Source organism: Colossoma macropomum, unplaced genomic scaffold, assembly GCF_904425465.1.
Source record: "Colossoma macropomum unplaced genomic scaffold, Colossoma_macropomum, whole genome shotgun sequence".
Classification (NCBI taxonomy): Eukaryota; Metazoa; Chordata; class Actinopteri; order Characiformes; family Serrasalmidae; genus Colossoma; species Colossoma macropomum.
Window position 1 is genome coordinate 39,161,052 of NW_023494785.1, and position 22,662 is coordinate 39,183,713.

Genomic DNA, 22,662 nt, shown 5'->3' on the forward strand with positions numbered 1-22,662 from the left:
GCTAGCATTACTGCTACTGCGTGCTGATTTGTTGGCGAGCGGAGCAGCTCACTGGCTGGACGTACATAAGGTGCCGTTGTAAACTCGAGTTTAAAAGCTCTTAAAACTATAACAGCGGTGTTAAAATGTTTTACACTGTTCTGTGTTCAGGAAATTAATGTATTATTACCTTAAAAACGTTTAACAATTTATAAACTATGATTTTGCTCAAATGCTCCATATCAACCCATTCATTTTGGACTCGCTCAGGAGCGCCCTCTAGCGTCTGAGACACCTGGAAGACATTGCAGAGTAGTGTTTCTCCTCTCTACAAGTTCTCTGGCAATACTTCGCAAATATCCTATGCTAAAGCCCGGGTTTATATACTAAATTAACAAGCACTAGAAACAAAGAACAGGGGAGGTGAATCAATAGTCAGGCAAAGCAGACCAGTGGAGAGTCATGTAAGGGCGATCAGAGGTCATGTGATCAGGTGAGGTGTTCTGGGAGATGGAGTCCGGAGGCTGGGATGTAGTGACAGCAGGAACGGAGGGAGGCGTGACAAAAACATTTTTTATCGTAACAAAACTATGAAAGATGTAGCTCAAAGTTGGCCGTCAATACGTTTATCCATCTTTATAGAGACTGAGACAAGTGTGTGATGAATTAGGCCTGCAGTTTGAATGAAGCTAACTGGTGTGAACCTCCTTTAAAAGTGAATTAGCTCACAGCTTTAGTCCAAAACTAAACAAGCAAACTTAAGGCATCAAACATGGCTTGGCCGATCTACTTAATTTGAGGTAAGAATGGTCAGGAAACTGAGTAAATTTGTTTTTTTGACGTACAAGAGACATGGGAAAGGTTCTCGGGGGTTGAAGAGATTTATAATGGTCAGTCACATATGCACAGCCCAAAAAAAACAGTAGTGCCATCTCAGCTACAAAACCATCACTAAACCCATCATACTCTCCCAACACGCACACATCATAACTAAAAGTGAGCTTAAAAGATCTCACATTATGTACAGTCATCCAGTAGGGGGCACTGGAACTCTCACTTTGAGGAAAGTTACTAAGCATTAAAACTATTATGGTCTCAGTTTTTTTCTTTTTCTTGTATTTCGATGCTTCCAGTCATTTACTGTGTGTTATATTTCACAGTTCTACCTCTTGGACAAGTCTTACAGTCTTTTTACATCTTCTCCCAGACGACACTGATGGAGGGATGCTGAGCTTGTTGGCAGTGACTTTTCCCAAATATGCAACACTGACAGATAAACAGCATTTTAAGTAGCACATTAACACTAGAAAACAGGCTCACTTTTATATTGTCTCCCAAAGCAGAGCTTTTAGATGCTCATTGTTCTTCTCTCATCCCATTCTGAAGCTTTATAGTCATTTATAGATGCTTTGGAACAGTCCAGGCAGTCGACACTGTAACGAGCAGTGAGGCTTCAGCAGTCTCAAGACGGTTCTCGCTCTACATCATACCACTCACTGCCGTTTCACACTGCGGCAAATGGACGGTCCCCTCAAGCCGTTTCTCCCTGAAACCTTTGTCCTTTTTCAGTCTTTGTGTTCATGTTTGGCTCCACTGTTTCTACAGGGTGACTTCTACAGGGTGCTCTCCAGGGTGTTGTAGTTGTCCTTGAAGTTTTTGAGCTCCAGGAAGTGCTTGGGCCTCTTGCTGCGCTGGCCAGAAGAGGGCAGGTACGTGACCTGGATGGTGGAGGCTGACGACGGCCCGGGGGAGCTGGTCAGATCTTTAGCTGCTGACTGGTGCTGCTGGTTCAGGCTGGTGGAGCTGGAGTGGACCTTTATACTGGGGTCAGGAGAAAGGTAGAGTGGTAAAAGGAGGTGGAGGGGATGAGAGAGAATATAAGGATGAGTGGAATTTACACTCAAGATGCAAAATCTTGGCTTTTTCTGCTGTTTAATCTTCTGCTTTTTTATGCAATATCTGAAAGCTGGTGTTGACTGTATTCAATATTTTGTGACATACAAAATCAAATAAATAGGAATACATGCAATTGAGCCAAAACATTATGACCTCTCAGAGATGAAGCGAATAACGTTACGTCATAACAATGGGACATGTCAAGTTCTGGGGTATATCAGACGGTGAACGAACAGTCAGTTCTCATAGTAAACATGTTACCTACTAAGAGTCTGAGGAGGGACAAATCACAAACTAGCCATAGGTTGCTGGGCGCCCAAGACTTATTGATGCAATGATGGCTATCCTGTCTAGTCCGAACCGACAGAAGGTCTACTGTGGCCACTTTTACATCATGGGGAGGGCCGGGTATGTATGTGACATTTACCTGGGGGAAATGATGGCACCAGGAGACAAGCCAGTGGAGGTAGTGTAATACTGTGGGCAATGTTTTGCTGGGAAACCCTGGGTCTGGGCATTCATTTGGACATCAATTTGACACGTCACCTACCTAAACATAGTTGCAGACCAGGTACACCCCCTTAATTGCAATGGTGTTCCTCAATGGCAGAGGCCTCTTTCAGCAGTATTATGCCCAATGCCAAACTGCACACACTGTTTGGGAATAGTTTGAGTGCAAGGTGCTGACCGCCAAGTGCCCCAGATCTCAATCCGATCGAGCGTCTGTGGAATGTGCTGGAACAAGTCTGATAGGCGGTGGTTTGCAGCTTACAGGACTTAAGGATGTAATGCTAATGTCTCGGTGCCAGATACCACAGGGCACCTTTAGAGGTCTCATAGAGCGCATGCCTTGGTCTTGTTTTTGTTGGGCCAACAGCATATTAGGCATATCAGTTGACCATAAGGTTTTGGCTCATTTTGGTGTAAGGCACAAAGTTATACTTTTTTGTTTTGTCAAATTTGTTGAATTCTGTTTTGAATTAAAAGCTGGAAAAAAGGAAAACAAGTCCACTTACAGAGCAGCCAGCTCAGTCAGGTCTTCTTTGTATTTAAGAAATTCAGCTTCCCCAAAAACCTGCAGAAGAGAAAACAACATCTGTCGCTGATATTTTTCAAAATACTGAGTTTTTATCTACATGCATTCTGCTCACTTTATTAGAGAAACCTGCCTTGTACTTCCACTCACTGGCCACTTTATTAGAAACCCCTACCTTGTACTTTGACCCACTGGCCACATCAGTAGATACTTCTACCATCTCCCACTCACTGGCCATTCTGAGAAACCCTACCTTGTACCTCTACTGAGTGACCACTTTATGAGAAACTCCTGCCTTCTTCCACTCCAGGGTGAACTCCACCTACCTTAAGGGTCCAGTCCACTCTATAAGTGTACTATTACAGTACAAATACAGCTGCTGCACAGTTTATCTGGCCCACTGTATCCCATTCATCATGGGTCAGTTACTGACCACTGGAGCACTGTTTACGTACCATTTGGGTACAAGATCCTTCTCAGTTGTGCTGGGGTTTTGCACACACGTCAAAGTCACTTGTAGATTGTGAGTCACCCAAAAATATCCAGCCAAGAGTGGCTCTGTGGTCAGACACTGACTTACTGATAAAGGAGGATGGCTGCATTAATAGATAAGCTACAGTCTCTGTAGCAAGTGCTACAAAGGAGAGGTTTCTCCTATATATAATGATATGTACCATGTATTTTTTTTAAACATATATATGTAAATCACAAACTATTTTTATACATATAAGTTTACATACATCTGTTTGTATTTCTATTTACATATGAATCTATATGTAATAATAACAACAAAACAAAGTGTCACATTACCTATGTGTAATATTTTTTTATATGTATTATATATGCATGTCTACGTTATATATCGTAGCTGCTCTTGATATAGACACCACCTGCACTTGAAAATTTGACCACGAATAGACCTAAAAAAATGGTCCAAAACAATTTTTAATTTATTTATTTAGTAAATGAAGAATTTTTTTCCTTCTGAAAAAGTTACCATTTTTTTGATGCAACGTTTTGCTCCAACAGCAACAATATGAAAGAACATATATGTTTAATGCCCTATATGCATTATACCTGTATCTATTTGCAATAAGAATTCTGAGCCTAACCCTAATTCTAACATCACCAACCAAAAGAAACCTTTTTCTTTTACAGTTTAAAAAAATGAACCATGGAGCTTTTATTAAAAACACTTTAGAAAGTCAGGGGCATTGAGTTGGTACTGTAGGTTAGAGGGGTTGTACAAATGAAAAAACACACCCCAGTCCCGTGGCGAACGTTGTCGTAGCCCTCCAGGAGGCGATCGACGAGGCTGCTGTGGCTGCTCTTGAACAGCGAGTGCGAGTTCCGCAGGCCCAGTAGCCATTTCCTGTAGTGGCGGCCGGTCAGAGCACTGCCAGTGCAGCCCAGATCGTGAGCTGAGATGTCTACGTGAGAGACAGACACAGTGCTGATCACACCACACAGGAGAGCGGATACGAAGGTAAGAGCAGCACTGCACACAGCCCAGTTTTAAAGCTCCAATCAGGAGTCCCTGCAAGTTTTTAACTAAGCACATTATGGTCTTATATCTGGACATCCAAACTCAGCACAGCATTCATTTATTCAATCAGGTATTGAAATGAAACTAATTCACACAGTTTTACTTCTGAGAACCATAAAAGTATGTAGTAAACTCAAAAGCTAATCTTTGGCTGCCAGAGCTGGTGGCAGGACACTCCTGACTGGGGCATCACATCAGAAAATAATAGTTCTGACAACAAATTGTATCTAGATATGTGGATATTTAATTATTTGTGTGGAAAAAATATACCAATTAATCGTTTTAATTGTGGGCTGTAAATGTGAAGAGATGTTTTGGCAAACTGAGGAGAGAAAGCATGGAGAGAGAGAGCTACCAGTTACTGACTGTTCTGGTGCTTCAGTATCTTTTCTTTCCCGGTGGCTGAAGGTAACATGATTCCGTGGAACAAGCCAGACTTGCTGCACGTGTTGTATGTGACAACTGTATTCTTCATTTTAAGAAAATGCCCCAGACTTTGTGTCTTTTTCAAACTATTAGCCACAATCTGCTCGCATAGGTACCACAGTATAGGTGAACTGCTGCCTAATATAACAGAATTGCCGATTCAGCTCAATCTGGAAATGTGCATCCCAGTTGTTTGCCATTGAAAAAGAATTCTGATGATGGATTCTTACCAGTGTCTCTAATAGCATCCAGAGCTTGCATTCTGAACAGGTAGTTATAACAGCCTGTAAACAGACATATCAGGTATTCAAATTTTCCTTTGAGAAAAAAAAAAACTTCCATCATGTTTCTACCTGATTTACATAGGATAAAAAATCTTGGTTGAAGTTTTAAGAAATGAGCATGGCTACTTTATTATACATTGCCTTTACTCCAAAAAACTGACTCCAAAAAAAAATCCATTTGCAATTAATTTGGCTGCTCACAAGTCCTCATTTCGTTAATGCTAACCATCTTCTTAGCTGTCTTAAACGAATGCAGTGTATGATTAGCAGTTGTCATTAGCCTGAATTTACAGCAGTCATTTTACATTTTACATGTTTGTCACTGAGAAATACTGCTAATAACTACATCACCTCACATCCATAATGCTGTCCAAATAATAGTTAAGAACGTGATGACTACAGACGACTACAGGGCAGTGAAAAGGAATCCTGAGCAAGAACTCTTGTCTAAGCGGCTGGTACTGGAACCCACCGTCTGTCCATGTCTAGTGAGGCTGACCAGTTCAGGCAAAACACAAAGACGTGTGTTCTCTCACCATTCTGGCCACGATGCCTCAGCCTGTCGTCGTCCTCTGAGAGCAGCCGTGGCTCGTAACGGATGTCGTTCACTTTAGACAGATGAGAATCAATCTTCTCTCTAAGACCCTGTGAAACACAAAAGGGAAAGAGTCAGTGCAGTACGCTGTTTTGTAAGATGCCCGGTTGACCTTAACCACATAGGAGAAAAATCACAAGAGGTGTAAAAATGCATCTGAAAGTTAGGGATTTGAAATTTTAGTTGATGATTAATTGTCATATAAATAACAGCAATCGACAGTTGAACTGTCTTTTTTGTTCACTGTAAACTATTAAATGTAATTTTTTTTTAAATAATCTGAATCACAGGAGAATAATCAATGCAAATCATGATGTAATCTTGAGATTTTATGATGCACTGGATGTAACTGAATTTACCAGATTACAGATTCAAGCACCTGGCAACGACTCCATTAAAAGATGTCAGGTTACCTTCGGAGCATTATGACCCAGTGGGACGTGGGGTCCTCGGCGGGATTTCATGGCAAAGCGCATGATCTGCCTCTTCACAAATATGAACAGCAATACAAAAACCTGGAAACGATAAAAAGCACAAAGATTAACAAGAGCAGCATCATTATAGAATTACAGAATTCCCTGAGACCTCCGTCCGTTTCACCAAGTGATTAGTAGCATCCTGACTATTCACATCACCAAACAAACAAATAATATGGACAACACATTGCAAGGTCATTTCTAAACCATGCTAGTATTTAGTCAACCAGATATCTTTAGGCAGAAGTGCTAAAGGACATTCCTATTGGACAAGCCTCACCGTTCGGTTTAAATATACAGCTTAGTGAAAAATTCTCCTTCGTGGAGTACCCCCAGGTCACATCACAGGGCATCAAATGTGTTCCATAACATACATTTCCTTGTATTTTATTTCCCCCGTGTGGTCCACGTATAACATTTGTGTGATTTATGTACCAAAAACACTCCCAATTCATTTTTACATGTCCATGGCTGTTACTGTGCCTTTAAGACTGATATAAGAGACCCTTACTAGTACCACAACAAGGAAATTTCACCTCCGCATTTAACCAGTTAGTGCACCCTGTTACCACCATAGACCTGCTAGTGCACCCTGTAAATACCATAGACCTGTTAGTGCATCCTGTTACCACCATAGACCTGTTAGTGCACCCTGTAAATACCATAGACCTGTTAGTGCACCCTGTAAATACCATAGACCTGTTAGTGCACCCTGTAAGCACCATATAGCCGTTAGTACTTTTTATTACCACCAACGAACTGTTAGCACCATAAAGAAGTCAGTACATCTCGTTACCACCATAGACCTGTTAATACACCCTGTTACCACCACAGACCTGTTAATACACCCTGTTACCACCACAGACCTGTTAATGCACCCTGATAGAACTGAAAGCGGAGCAGAACCTCATCTGAATTATTTGAAAAAAGTCCAGGCCTGTATATAACAGTCATTTAGCATCTTAGCATAGCAATGAACGCAAATGGAAACATCGTAAAGCGTTTTATTCCACAAACAGCAGCCTATTAAACTGTGACCAGGTATCAAACTCCCAGAAAAGCGGATTCAGAGACATGAGTCTGTGGAAGTGGTTTGTTTTGAGGAAGTTACTCTATGTTAGCTTAGCCGTTAGCTGCTCTCTCACCAGACTGCCGTAGGCCATAACGAGCACCACATTCACCCCCGACAGGGGCGGGTCCGCTCCCATTTCAGCCACCAGTGACCAGCGTTCATACGACGGTCATATAAAATCATCTATTTTGACCGTCAGCGGTCAAATAAATGCGTCGCTATGCACGGAAACCGCCCCGCAGTGTTGACAAACGCTCCGGTCATGTGACCAGAGCCCGCTTCCTTCCCCCTCTAATGAAGTTTTATGGCGGTTGGCTAATTTCGCGCATTGCTGCCACCACCTGTACTGGACGAGTATCGAGGTTTGAATACTACAGGGAATAAAAACTATACAATCCAACTCCTGTTATCCCTCTATGGCACGATGTTGCTTCAGGGCAACAAACTCATTTTCCTCACTTTATAATATCATTACACATATTTAAAGACAATATTAGGGTTAACAGTAAAGGGAAGGCTTTCAGTAAGTCAATAAAAAGCATGTAGGTGGTCATACTATCTCTTAGTGGCCATCTTTAAACCTCTTTTTAAACATTGAGTATCAATTTTTTTGTTATGAGAACTTGCAGAAATATATATGTTGCCTAGAAGCAACACTGTGCGACAGTGGAATGAATTTAGCCAGTCACAAGCCAGGTCCCACCACTTCAGGAAACATGGCTCTACATCATTTCTTCCCATTGTCACACAATGTTGCCTTAAGACAACATACTGCAAAAGGACCCCTGCACACATTATTATTAATATTATTATTATTATTATTTTAATGTTCTTGAATTTAATAATCGGGTCTGAAAAAATAAATCAAGGACCATTTTATGCAAGAAAAGTGAATTGAGTTTTTTTTTTAATTGCTCTCATAATGCGTGCAGTAGAGGGTTCATCAAACGTGTGTGTTTAAAATCTCAGGCTGTCTGTTTCCTGTCTGTCCAGAGAAATGCTGCTATAAACTCTTTGGCAACCTTAATATTTTGAAAGTTAGACAAATGGTTGGCAATTTTAAGGTGTTTCTGGGACCCGTCAGTGCACAACATTTGAGGCCTTATATTAGAGAAGGAAACCTTAAGTAAATATATGAATTCAGAGATCACCATTAATATAGTTTATTTTTTATTGCAAGCGAAAAAGATATGGTTTTTAAAAATTTATCTTAGGAATACAGATATTTTGATGGTCACTGAAGTTTGATTTCAGATATTACTAAGTAAAAGTAGACCTGTTAGTACACACTGTTACCACCATAGACCTGCTAGTGCACACTGGTACAATCATAGACCTGTTAGTACACGCTGTTACCACCATAGACCTGCTAGTGCACAATGGTACAATCATAGACCTGTTAGTACACGCTGTTACCACCATAGACCTGCTAGTGCACAATGGTACAATCATAGACCTGTTAGTACTTTTTATTACCACCAATGAACTGTTCGCTCTGTTAGCACCATAAAGAAGTCAGTACATCCTGTTGCCACCATAGACCTGTTAATACACCCTTTAACAACCACAGACCTGTTAATGCACCCTGATAGAACTGATAGCGGAGTAGAACATGTGGACTGGCAGAAAGTTGAGAACCTCATCTGAACTATTTGAAGAAAGTCCAGGCCTGTATCAGGCTTAATAACAGTCATTTAGCAGTTTGCTCATTTCTGGGCCACAGAAAGATGTTTGGTTGATGAACAGCTAAATATTCTTAAACCTTTTCTTGAGAGTGTTTTGTACTTTCTACTGATTCTCATAAGAAGACATGCAACTACCTCAGTATTTGCAATATCCTCAGACTTCGGATGTCTCTACTTAATGTGTTGCTGGAGTCTCATTTCAGTTATAAATCGCTCAGATCGGACCACTTTCGTTTTCTCTAAAACCTCAAACTAGCTTCCGCTGCTCCAGATGGCAGGGGTACAATAGAAGAAGTCTGATGCAACGACAAAGCACCAAACTGATTTGACTGTTTCAAAGCGACGCTGCTGGCCTTCTTAGTGCTGCATTTCATCTCAAACAAAGGGTGTGTATGTATGTATGCCATTGCAATAAATGGTCACCATGTATCTAGGTTGTATGTTAGGAAATTTAGCCTCTGTCTCTGTCTCTCTCTGTCTCTCTCTGTCTCTCTCTCTCTCTCTCTCTCTCTCTCTCTCTCTCTCTCTCTCTCTCTCTCTCTGCAGCTGCCTGTTTTCTTATGTTTGTGGTAGAGCTATTCTGCAACTCCAGGAAGCTGATATGTGAGTTTTCGTCTTCACTTCATGTTTTCTGCCACAGACAACCACCCAAGGTAATTCATCTTAAAATGTTTTGCCAATTTTTTTGCAGAATCACTGTATATTAAAAAATAATCAGCACTCCAATAATGCCAGATAATCACTGTGCCAAAAAAGCTAGGCAGTTTTTATTTGACATAAAGGGTCACACTTTGGCTCAGTGGTTTGCAAGTCTAAGTAAATCACAGAGAACTTCTAGCATCAACATATTACAAAGAAACCCAATGCAAAAATGCTATGTAATTATTATTAGCATGTTGTTGCTCAGTAAATTTGACACCTGCGTAAAAGAAAGTTGGCTCAGTGAACCTTAATAGAAGTAATCTTCAATGGAAGTGATATACTACAATTTTTACCACGTAAGTTTTACATTTAGAATTTGAATTCTTTGTTGTTTTGGTGCAGTTTTGTGCTGCTTTTGATTTTCAGTTTGCGCTATGCTAATTAGCTGTGGCTTAGCCGCATTGGCCTTGCAGCTCCTGTGGTAATGTACTGTTTTGGTTTATGCACCACATTTTAACAGAAGAAATGAGTTTTTTTGTAACAGCTGTTCTGGTTGTTTAGTTGTTGTTGTTCAAAACCTTCCTTTATCTGTAAACTGTTTCATTTTCTTCTGCTGATACCATGTTTTTTTCAGGGGTGTTAGCAACACAGAGTTGTACAGTCAACCTGAAATCAAAACTGACTATCTTGTTTTACAGTAATCAACCATCACAACATAACTTTGCTGAACGGTCGTACTGAGGGCAGAACTGTCAGAGAACTTTTAGCCTTTAAAACGTCTTTTGGTTTTTTTTAATGTGCCACCGCGCACCAGCGGGCACCGCCGCGCACCAGCAGGCGGGAAAATTATACCATCCTATGCAAAGTGAAGCAGTTCACCAAGAAATGTAGTTTAGAGTCCCATGGGGAAATCTGAAATATGGTAATATGTGGATTTCAAATATATGACATATATTAGCATATCGCTGCTGTCGGGACAAAACCTTGCATCTCCAATTTTGTCTTTGTTTTTCAGTTTTTGACATAATTTGAAAATACATGTTGCCCTTTACATTGTGTGTAAATTTCATGACGAATGGACCAAAAGAAATGGCCAAAAATGACTTGGAAAAAAGTCTGGTTCCATTGACTTACATTAAAGGTAAAGAAGGTTTTTTCCTTCTCCTGTAAAGTTACATTTTGGAGATACAAGGTTTTGTTCTGACAACAGCGACATATGGATTCAGATAAAATAATAAAATCCACAAGCAAAATATTAAGTATTAAAATGTCCAAAATATGTTACAAATACTAATAATGAGAGTCAAACTTAATTTCTTGAATAGATTACTACTCATTTTCTCTCATTCTGATATCAATTTATTACTCTTTTTGCCCGTTACTGCTTTCATTTCTTTCTACTTGCTTATTTTGCTGATATATTTTTCTGGAATCTCTGGTTTGTTTGTGAAATTTTTCTTTCACTTCTGAGTTTTTGTCGCTTTTTAACAGGGGGCGGGTCTTAGAGGAGGGCGTTCACCTGCACTCTCTATTGGGTATGTTTGCTAGTGTTTTGGGCCACTTACTTCACATAACATGCTGCCCAGTCCCATGGTCAGTGGTCCATGCGAGCAAAAAAATGGTGTATTAATGCAGAATTGTGTCAGTTGTTGTGAGGAGGTCAGATTTTTAGACAAGAACTCTCCTTTTTACAGCTCGAAATTGATCATAATTACCTAAAGGTTTCCCCAAACGGCACAAAATTTAAAGACATTTGAACATTGTTGTATTGTTATACACTAATTGACCAGAAGGAGGAGCTGTTGCCAAAAAAAGGACTTAAAATGATCACAGTTCCACTGTGAAGGTTAGCTGAGTAGGCTAAAACCACACTCAAGTGTGAAATAATTGAAAGTACCTCATAAAACCCTAAAAATATTAGGTCCAAATGGTCCTCTAGTACCAAGTTCCCCACAGAACTGCACTGGAACGTGGAACATCCATCATCTATGAATTTTTACTACATAACATATACTCTGTACTATGTAAGTGCATCTTAGTCAATGTTTATTAGCAATTCCTCTGTCACCACAAACCACAGCAACTGGTACTACTACTACTTCTACTACTACTGCTGCTAATCCAACTACTACTACTACTACTACTAGTCCTACTACTACTACTGCTACTAGTAGTCCTACTACTACTACTGCTACTACTAGTCCTACCACTACTACTGCTACTACTAGTCCTACTACTACTAATCCCACTAATATTACTGCTACGACTAGTCCTACTACTACTACTGCTACTACTAGTCCTACTACTACTATTAATCCCACTAATATTACTGCTACTACTAGTCCTACTACTACTATTAATCCCACTAATATTACTGCTACTACTAGTCCTACTACTACTATTAATCCCACTAATATTACTGCTACTACTAGTCCTTCTACTACTACTAATCCCACTAATATCACTGCTACTACTAGTCCTACTACTGCTACTACTAGTCCTACTACTACTATTAATCCCACTAATATTACTGCTACTACTAGTCCTTCTACTACTACTAATCCCACTAATATCACTGCTACTACTAGTCCTACTACTACTACTGCTACTACTACTAGTCCTACTACTACTAGTAGTCCCACTAATACTACTGCTACTATTAGTACTAGTCATACTACTACTACTGCTACTATTAGTCCTACTACTATTACTAGTCCTACTACTACTACTACTAGTCATATTACTACTACTGCTACTACCAGTCCTACTACTACTCCCACTACTACTACTGCTACTACTAGTCCCACTAATTCTACTGCTACTACTAGTCCTACTACTACCAGTCCTACTACTATTACTACTACTAGTCCTACTACTAGTAGTCCAACTACTTCTACTACTAATAGTCCTACTTCTACAGCTACTACTAGCCCTCCCACTACTAGTTCTACTACCACTAGTCCTACTATTACTACTATTACAAGATTTGCAGGCCAGATTTAAGGATAAATTGTAAATATGCTACTAGCCCTACTTCTACTTCTAGTCCTACTACTATTGCTACTACTAGTCCTACTACTAGTAGTCCTTCTACTACTACTATTACAAGACTTTCAGGCCAGATTTAAGGATAAATTATAAATATGTGACGGGCCATATGAAGCTGTCTCATCCAGCCTACTGAAGTTTGAGACCCCTGGTTTAATGGTTTCCTTACTTTCTTGTATGAGTCATTTAAGAGCAAATCCTATTCACTGTCTCTAAATATACGGTGCATGTGACATTTTGACCCTTGTGTAGCTGCAAAGAAAGGCTTTACATGCTTGAGTGTCACAAAACACATGTCCACACAAAGAAGCAATTCACCTACAGTACCGAGTGAGTGAGAACATGTGTAAAGAATGCTGCTGTGATATGCTGAAGACTGACTGGTGTATATGTGTGGAAAACAGATATAAACGTCCTTTCAGTTTTTGCTCATGTTTAGTGTCAAAGGAAACTGAGCCTATGGTGCTCCACCCACAAATACATTCTTTTAAAGCTTTACAGGCTGCTGGCAGTAATCCCTCTGCACCAAAGTTGTGCAACCGCCTAGGCGCTGACCCTATTGTTTATAGATCATAAGCTCAGTCCTCAGTGATGCCACAGCCATCTGGAAGTTCAAGAGAGCACAATTGTCACCTATTAGGCCATTACAAAGCTGTGTCTGGGCTTTGTGTCTACCTGAAGTCAAAGAAATTGTGCTTTTGTACACAGTGCATACAGTCGTCTGCAAAAGTCTGGGCACTCCTGGTCAAATTACACGTGAAAATAAGCGAACACATCCTCTACTGAGAACACACTTCTGTGCATTTTAATGCACAATTACTGTTTGTTTGTCGAAATTAACAATAAATCATAAAATGTGGCTTGTGCAAAAGTTATATTTTATGATATATATCAAAGTTATCAGAGCAAAACCTTGTATCTCCAAAATGTGAAGTTTAAAGGAGAAGGAAAAACGTACTCTACTTTTAATGCAAGTCAATGGAACCAGACTTTTTTCCAAGTAATTTTGAGTCATTTCTGTTGGTCCGTTCGTCATGAAATTTACACACCACGTAAGGCACAACGGGCATTTTCAAATTATGCCAAAAACTGAAAAACGACAAAAATGTACATACGAGGTTTTGTTCTGACAGCAGCGATATGTTAAACTCAGCAAATGCATAGAAGCTGTGTAGTAAAATGTGCAGAAAAAATGACATTTGCTCCCTCTAGAGGACATGTTCACTTATTTTCACTTAGGACATCAAAAAGAATAAAAAAAAAAAACGTCATTTGACGAGGACGCCCAAACTTTTGCATATGACTGTACATACAGGGCACACGTCAAAAAGTCCTGTTTAGACTTTCTAGGCTGCTGTTCAGTTTGAAGTGCTATAGTAAAATCACTTTATTGTGTGCATGGTGTGACACTCTAATGTCATTTATTTTTTTGGTCTGCTTCACAAACAAAGATCAGAATTGTCCAGAATGGTCATCTCTGCAGTTCTTTATGGATGTGAAAGCTGGACAATAAACGAGCGAAGCAGGAACTTTATAGATGCCTTTGAACTTTGGTGTTGGCGAAGACTTTTGAGAGTACCTTCAGTGGCAAAGATCCCCAAACCAATCGAGCCTCAGCTCTCAACTGAAGCCCAGATAACCAAACTGGCCCGATCACTGGACAAGACCATTATGCGTAGAAGAGCTGAAGGTAAAAGAGGAAGAGGACGACCAAGTTGGATGGATACAATCAGAGGAATTTGAAGCCAGAAGACCCAAACAGAAGACTGGACATTCTGGAGAAGCACTCTCCGTATGGTCACCAGGAGTCAGAAGCGCTTCATAATAATAAAATTACGTGTAATGATCATTTTATAGTGTAGTGAATACGCTGCAGTTTCGTTTGGCTCTAACATGCATGCAGTTGCCTGCTCCTTTCTCTCGATTTTGAGTGCTGTTACTAACGAAGGCTTTCTGCTTTCCACATTGTTGCGTGGCTTAATGTTGTTTTATACCAGAAGTGGTCAAAACTGGATCAGGCTTAACTGATACCATTAAAATGTGCTGGGATCAGCTCTGACACAGATGTAGACACTCCAAATATTTTCACTTTGAGAAGTGTAAAAACATTGTTTTCCACTGTAATGAGTAATGAGCTTGGCTGCCCCCTAGTGGTTGGGCCTCTAAAAGCCTTCCCCATTCCCCGCCTTATGGTTGGCCCTGTCTCCCATCACTCAGCACGATGATGGCTGAGGTAACAGAATTGGCACTCATGCTGCTTTAAAGTGCATGTAGCGTTCTCAGAAGAAGAACCCGTTTATCCAACATGTGCTTTATACAGGTAAACAAACGTGGAGGATGTGAAATGGCTGTGGTAGTTTATTCGCTGGAATCTACGGCCTGTTTTTTGGATGCTTTTAAACACAACAAAGCAGAAATAAGATGTGGATTAACTGCATGTTTAAAATGTTTCTTCTCATTAGCTTTTGTTACTCTGTGTTGATGGACTCACTTTTCTCCTCCAACACAGTGAAAATAGAGTTGACCTCACAACGTGGCCAATTTGTGGTTCATTGAAAGTTTTGATGTACCCCACTTTATCATCCGACTTTGAAGGCCGTTCGTGAGGCGCTTCCTGTTGGGACGCTCGTTTTTCCCGATAAAACTGAGACCACTTGAAAGCAGCATTAGCATTTTCTTCCAAGCTTGCTGAGCTGTCCAATGACGTTGTGTTAGCTGCAGTTTGACACGTGGCTTAGAGGAGGCAAATGCTAACCTTCACCCTCCCAGCTTGGTAGCATCGTGGGATTTCGGGAGACCTACATTCTTAAAAAGGATGGTTCTTCAAGGGTTCTTTGGTAAAGGGAATGCTTCCATTTAGACCCATTGTGCCTAAATGCTTAAATGGTTCTCTGCATGGTGAGATAGTTCTTCAGATTGATAGAGAATGTGTTGTACATGCTTCTATATAGAACCTTTTGGAATTGTTCTATATAACACCAAAAAGGATTCTTGTTACAAGCTTGACATCGTAACGATAGAAGAACCCTTTTTGGTGCTATATTTAACACATTTGCCATCAATCTGAAAAACAATTTTACCAGAGAACCATTTAAGCATGAAATGGTTCTAGATAGAACCACTGCCTTTACTAAAGAACCCTTGAAAGAGCTTCTATTTACGGGTGTAGCTAGCAGAGTTAGCAGTGACTAAATTGGATAAGAAAAAATAGGTAAATCCAAAAGAAACCCATTCAAATTATGATCAAATGTCTTTTTGTAGAAATACTTAAATGTAGAGTGTGTTATTAGTTCCAGATGGACTTTTTTTGTGCTTGTGAAAGCTTTGAATAGAACAGGTGTCGTTTTTTTCATTGTCTAATCAAGCTAAGGTTAGCAGGGCGACAGATTTATTGCTATTTCCATCCTGCCTAGTTTCAGTTAGCTACAACAACATTGTTCAGCTCAGTAGCGTAGCGTGGTCACCAACCCTGGTCCTGGAGTGTGAACTGCAACACCTTCTTCAGAAGTTCTTGATTGGCTGGTTCAGATGTATTAGCATTAGCCAAGTAGGGGTCAGTGTGTTAGATGAAGGTTGGAGCTACACTCTCCAGAAAGAAGGTTGGCCCTGGAGTGGTGCCAAACTAGGGGTCATCGATCTTATCCACAAAGGGCAGCAGGTTTTCATTCCAGTCAAGCAGAAGCACACTGGATACCACTTGTTTAATCAGTTGGTCTCAGTCTTCAAACAATTGGTTTGTTATATGAGATGTGCTCCTTGGTTGGAATGACCTACAGCCACGCTGACTCTTTGAGGATAAGATTGGTGACCCCTGATCTAAGCGCTGACCCAGAAGGTTGTGTCAGTGACCACTGATGTAGACACTCTAAGCAAAGATCACTACAAGCTCTCATGAGGTCAAAAGAGATTTTTGCCAGTGCTTTGCAAGGTTTGTCCGATTAGCCAACAGTCGCTAATGAAGAATGTGTTGAAATGTACTGAAAACATGGGACGGCACCATGGTGCTGTTGCCTCACAGCAAGAAGGCCCTGGGTTCAATTCCCCAGCCAGGCGACCAGTTTGCTTGGTAGCATTGTGGGATTTAGGGAGACCCACATTCTTAAAAAAGATGGTTCTTCAAGGGTTCTTTAGTAAAAGGAATGGTTCTTAAATGATTAGATTGTTCTTTGCATGGTGAAATAGTTCTTCAGATTGATGGGGAATGTGTTATACATGGTTCTATACAGAACATTTTCGAAACAGCAAGAAGGCCCTGGCTTCGATTCCCTGGCAGGGTGACCTGTTTGCTTGGTAGCTTTGTGGGATTTAGGGACACCTACATTCTTTAAAAAGATGGTTCCTTAAGGTTTCATTGCACTGTTGTCGGAAAAAAACCTTGTATCTGTATTTTTGTTGTTTTTCAGTTCTTGACATAGTTTGAAAATGCCTGTTGCCCTTTACATTGTCTATAAATTTCATGAAGAATGGACCAAAAGAAACGGCTCAAAATGACTTGAAAAAAAGTCTGGTTCCATTGACTTACATTAAAAGTAAAGTATGTTTTTTCCTTCTCCTGTAAAGTTATAATTTTGGAGAAACAGGGTTTTCTTCCGACAACAGCGATTGGTAAAGGGAATGGTCCTATTTAGAACCATTATGCTTAAATGATGAAATGGTTCTTTGCATGGTGAAACAGTTCTTCAGATTGATGGAGAATGTGCTGTACATGGTTCTATATTGAACATTTTTAAAACAACAAGAAGGCCCTGGGTTCGATTCCCCAGCCGGGCAACCAGTTTCCATGTTCTATGTTCTCTGTGTGGGTTTCTTCCCACAGTCCTAAGACGGTCAGGCCAATCGGAGATGCTAAATTGTCCCTAAGTGTGTGTGTGAACGTGTATGTCTGCCCTGTGATGGACTGGTGACCTGTCTAGGGTGTAACCTGCCTTCTGTCCAATGACGGCTGGGATAGGCTCCCTGCGACCCAGGAGGATAAGCGGCTTAGAAACTATGCGTGTGTGTGTATTGAAAATAGAGAACCGAAAGGGCAGACAGAAAAGCATTGCTTGGTCACAGAGATGGTCATTTGTCCATGCTAGAGAACCACGCATTTGTCTTATGGGAGAAATACTGGCCTACAAAGCAAAGACGGAAGGCATGTCCAGATTGTTTTTATCACACCAGCTTGTTATTTTGCAGTGGACCTTTTCCTGGTCATGAGCAAACTATTTTACTGTGCCCTTTAACTGTGAAGATAAAAAACCCATTTGAACCACAGAGGCCATGGCCAGGTGCCTGTGCCACTTGTGGACCTTTTCCTGGTCAGGCTGGTGCTTACTTTTCCCCTTCACATAAATAAAAGTTGAGAGAGAGAGAGACAGAGTTGAGTCTAAAAGCCCTTTATTTAAGCATTATGTACGAAGGCGGTGCGTGAAGACGTATCATTATGACCGAGAGAGGGAGGGAGAGAGAGAGCGAGCGAGAGAGAGAGAAGGAATGGAAGTTAAAGGGAAGGTGTAACAATGAGAGTGGGTGGGTGAGGGTGAAGATGAAGAACCAGTCAGGCGAGTTCACATTACAGATGCATAATAGTAAAATCGAGAAGGAATGAGAGAGCGAGGGAAGGAGAGGACCTGCTGAAACCAGCCAGTCTTCCAAGGTAGGTCATTTTCCTGGTGAATTCAAGGCAGAACTCGAATGTTTGGTTGCTTGACGTTCGCTCGGGTGAATTAGACAGTTGTATCTGTTTGTTTTCTGTAATTCAGCACTCACCTGTTCTCCCACTTCAGCGGCTCAGTCACTCAGGTGAGCTGACCACGCATCTACTTATCTTTCCTCTCCTGTTCTAATCAGATTCTTGCTTTATTCGGCGCTCACTTTATTTCCCAATCAGTCAAGTTTCAGTCATCTTTACCTGCTGAGGTGTTGGCTTCCATGAATGGTTGCAGCGCAACACGCCCCTTTTTGTATGCGTCCCTCCCTTAACCTGCACCTGCTGCTTCTATTTGATTTGGCAATACAAAACTTCTGACCTATATCAGCTGGACTGGACGCGTGGACTCCTTTCGCGACCTGGACATATATGCATTTTGAACCTAAGGTGAGTTTTCTACTGACTCATTGTCCTCAGATGCGGACGGACTCGCTTCCGTAAGTCTGTGGCTTGATTGGAGAGCTACTGTCTGATCTTATCTGATCCCATACAGAGGCTTTAAGTGTCTGTGCATGAGCTGATTTGAATGTGAGTATCAGTCTGGGGCTATCTGATGCGGTTGTTGACTCACAGTAGGCTTCAAAAGTAGTTGGACTCTTTAAGGCTCTTGAGGTTAATTCATAAAAATGTTGAACATTTCTGAGAAAAGCACTTTTAGCACATCAAACCGATGGAGAACCTGGAGAAGAACACCAGCTAGCCAGTACTGAGGGTACCAACGGTGTTGGTGAGCTTGTATTCATTGATTATATGATTGTAGTCTAATAATACAGCCTAATAAATGACATTTCGTTTCCTATCAGAATCAACTTAATACGTTTTTAAGGATGGCACAAAGGCCCAAATACTTTTTGGAGCCACTGTAGCTGTTTTAGTGTTATAGTTCCTAATGTTCAGTGTAGAGAGGAGAGTGGGGCCTGACGCAGGGTTAAGTCTCACATGGATAAATTATGTAACTAAACAGGTTCAGGTAGGATGTGCTTTCGGTCATCTTGTATTCCCCTAGCAACGTTATCTGTGCATTTTCGCAGATATTTCTCAAGATTCACCCTGAAGGCCCTGTTTACTTAGAAAGAGAATCACTAGATTGCTAATATAGCAGCGTTTGAAGCATGAAAACAACTCACAGAAAGAGCTAAAGTGCAACTTCCACACATATATGGAAAAAATATATGGACTTTTTGTATATTGGAAATGCATGTCAAATACATTGCAATCCAAGCCGAAATCCATTCCAAACAGTAAAATGTACTTCCGAATAAATTCCTGTATTAAATATATTTAAAAATACATTTATTTTAAAATGTATGGGGAAATATGACACATAGAAATGGACCATAGATAAATAAATGTATGTAAATGTATTTATCAGAAACATTTGAAAATGTATGAAAATAACCAAAATACTTGTTAATGCACTTTACTCTTTGGATACCTTTTGAAATGAATTTGTATTCCACTAATTTTAAATATTAGCCAGTGAACCTTTAATATGGCAAAAACAAGTGTTGTAAATATTGATACATTGTGAAAATGCAGTTATGATTTGATATCCTGTTTATTTGAAATACATTTACACATATATCTTACTGCATATGTACAAAGGTTAATGCAAAGTATAATGCAGTACACAGTAGTCAGTACCAGTTAGTTATGTCTGTAAACTTTATTGGAACTACATGTTAGAAAAATGGTAACACTTTATTTGGAGTGGTCCTTTGTAGATGATTAATAAACACTTAACAGATTATCAGTAACATGTCAACAGTGTTATCAGTGAAGCAGCAGCAGTGACGCATCTGAATACACTGAAGTAAATATCTTGTAGATGTTCTGTTGATACATTACTTACATTAAGTAGATGGAAGTACGTTACCTCCATTAAGCAAAACCTAACCTTACCCAAACTTACGAAAACCTAATCATAATCCTGGTCCTAATCTTAACAATAACCTTAACCTCAACCCAAAACCTAATCCTAACCCTGTTCCTAATCCTAAACCCAACCTTAACCTCAACCCAAATCCTAATCCTAACCTTTACCCTGGGCGTAATCCTAACCATAACCTTAACCTCAACCCAAAACCTAATCCTAACCCTAGTCCTAATCCTAAACCTAACCTTACCCTCAACCCAAAACCTAATCCTAACCCTCTCCCTGGCCCTAATCCTAACCCTCATATGTTTTTGACATGTTACTGAGAGTCTGTTGAGTGTTTGTTTAATCTAAAATGCCCACTCAGAATAAAGTGTGACCAAAAATATAGTAACAAATACAAATAAATGCATTTTTAAAATGTATTTAACAAATACATTTTGGCCATTTTCATGTTTTGCAAAAACATATTTGATAAATACATTTGGATTATATATATATTTCCCTATGGACACAGAGGGGCTTGTTTTAAGGCCTCCCAAAGTGAACATTGTGGGAAGTCTAATTCAAAACAGGTGATCTTTTTGGAAGCTTTCATGCATCAGATAACGTAAACAAAATCTATTTCAATTTTATCACGTTCATATTTGCTGTTCTACTTTGTGGTCAGTAATAAGTTTGCCAATTCTTGCCGCAGCCTCTTTTCACTAAGCACACTGTGAATCACTGTGTAGAGTAAAACACAGGAGAAAAAAAAGCACTAATTATTTTGATGCATATATTTTCATGTATTTAGGTTAAAGAGCTTCAAGCAGCACAGAACTAGATTAACCCGACTGGACTGTTAAAACTAGCCCTCAGTCTGTTAGTTAACCCTGTAGTAAGTTTATATTTTACATTATATTTTATAATTTACATTAAGTTTATATTTACATGTGTAGCAGAGGTGTATAGAGATGCGCTGCTTGTACTAAATAATATTAGTCTGGCTCAGTTACTTTAAAATGATATAGCAGATTTCTTAACGCATAGTCAACAGCAGGCATCAGTGTTTGGCATGGTTTTCTGATTCTCAGGGAATGGAATCTGAATCCCCTCCATCATTTAAAACCTTGCTTTCTGAAATGGTTTCTTCTATACATTTGGGAGATTATGATATATTAATACAGGCTCAGGAAATATTAGGATATATGGTACCAAGAAATGCCTCTTGTTCTTTACATTGTGTGTAAATTTCCCAAAGAAATGGTCTAAAATTATTTATATATATATATAAAATTACTGCTATATATACACACATGTTGGTTGTGCTGTGCTCTGCCCTGTGTTCCCTATGTCCACACTCTGCTTATGTATTTTCACCATGCCTACAGTGTGTGGTGTTAGTGTGGATTGTGGTCCGGTGGGTTTGACCTGTTATCTGCCCGTTGATCAGGTTTGCTGTACAGAGTGACAAAGATCTGAAAGAATGTTAGCAGTATAAACAAAACAGGATAAACAGATTCTCTTAACAACTGGGTGCCATAAATAAGACAATGAACAAATGAGTGTTTGTGTTGCTTCTTGAGGTGTTCAGAATGTTTAAGTTATTAACTTCTCTGTTGTTTAACCCCATAAATCCTTATAAGTCGTACAGATTTTTTGCATTTTTATACTAAAAAAAGCCTGATTTGGTCCGATTTTAGTTTTTTGATCATTTATTTTTTTAATGGATCATCTGTGATACAGTAGGCTTTTATATCTGCTTACACAGAAACATTTGGTTTAACGTTTAGTTCACTGTGTCAGCTAGGACTTAAGTATTGTTAGCAAAATGAGGACTCAATCTGATTAAATGAAGTAATTAGCTGATTAGCTGTTAAAGGTGGATTAGGTGATTTATTTTGGAAACATTTTTTGGTAAATTTCTTGAAATACTCTTTACATCCCGATAACAATCCATAAATCAAATGATCTGACTGAAAGAAATTGTTATCTGTGGAGGCTACAGGACTGTAAAACCCTGTCCAGTCATTCTATTCAGACCGAATGAAATGACTGGATGGCCTCCCTGCCTGTCTACCTACCTACGTCATGACCTGCCCGCATGCGCGCCTGCACATGCACTCATTTGTGCATGTGCGGATTCCGTCATACGTCTCTATACAAACACACACACGCGCACACAGAGCTGAAAAGTAGCGAGCTAGGTTCACTAAAAAGTAGTACAGGTACCTTGACTGCTAAAGAAAGAAAGAAAGAAAAGGAAGACAGAAGTAGAAAAGGCTTCAAACAAAACAAGGTTGGATTAAGCATGAGGTCAAACCACGAGGCAGAAGTTTGCTTCATATTCGACAGCTTCTTGTTCGAATTATACCGTTCCACCTTAAATGGTGCAGCAGTTACATTCAGGCGCCAGAATGTAACTGC

The 22,662-nt window shown here is 39.9% G+C and overlaps 2 protein-coding genes across 15 annotated transcripts in view; one reads left to right on the plus strand and one right to left on the minus strand.

The window, feature by feature from the left end:
• Nucleotides 1-837: 837 nt before the first annotated feature.
• Nucleotides 838-7,594, minus strand: cunh1orf43 (chromosome unknown C1orf43 homolog). Of its 2 annotated transcripts, XM_036593980.1 has the most exons (7): nt 7,384-7,594; nt 6,176-6,277; nt 5,704-5,812; nt 5,114-5,167; nt 4,175-4,341; nt 2,892-2,950; nt 838-1,800 (listed from the first exon to the last, which is right to left on the minus strand). In XM_036593980.1, the coding sequence occupies exons 1-7, from the start codon at nt 7,444-7,446 to the stop codon at nt 1,593-1,595; spliced, it is 762 nt and encodes a 253-aa protein (XP_036449873.1). In that variant the 5' UTR covers nt 7,447-7,594; the 3' UTR covers nt 838-1,592. The 2 variants fall into 2 exon arrangements, with proteins under 2 accessions (XP_036449873.1, XP_036449882.1); XM_036593989.1 differs by lacking the exon at nt 5,114-5,167.
• Nucleotides 7,595-9,224: 1,630 nt separating this feature from the next.
• The window catches only part of si:dkey-92i15.4, a 28,118-nt gene continuing 14,680 nt past the window's right edge, over nt 9,225-22,662 (plus strand). For 5 of the 13 annotated variants that reach the window (XM_036594001.1, XM_036594091.1, XM_036594037.1 and 2 more), the window contains exon 1: nt 17,526-18,323. The gene's annotated coding sequence lies outside the window, so the exon portion shown is untranslated. The other 8 variants (XM_036594052.1, XM_036594028.1, XM_036594067.1 and 5 more) reach the window with 5 other exon arrangements.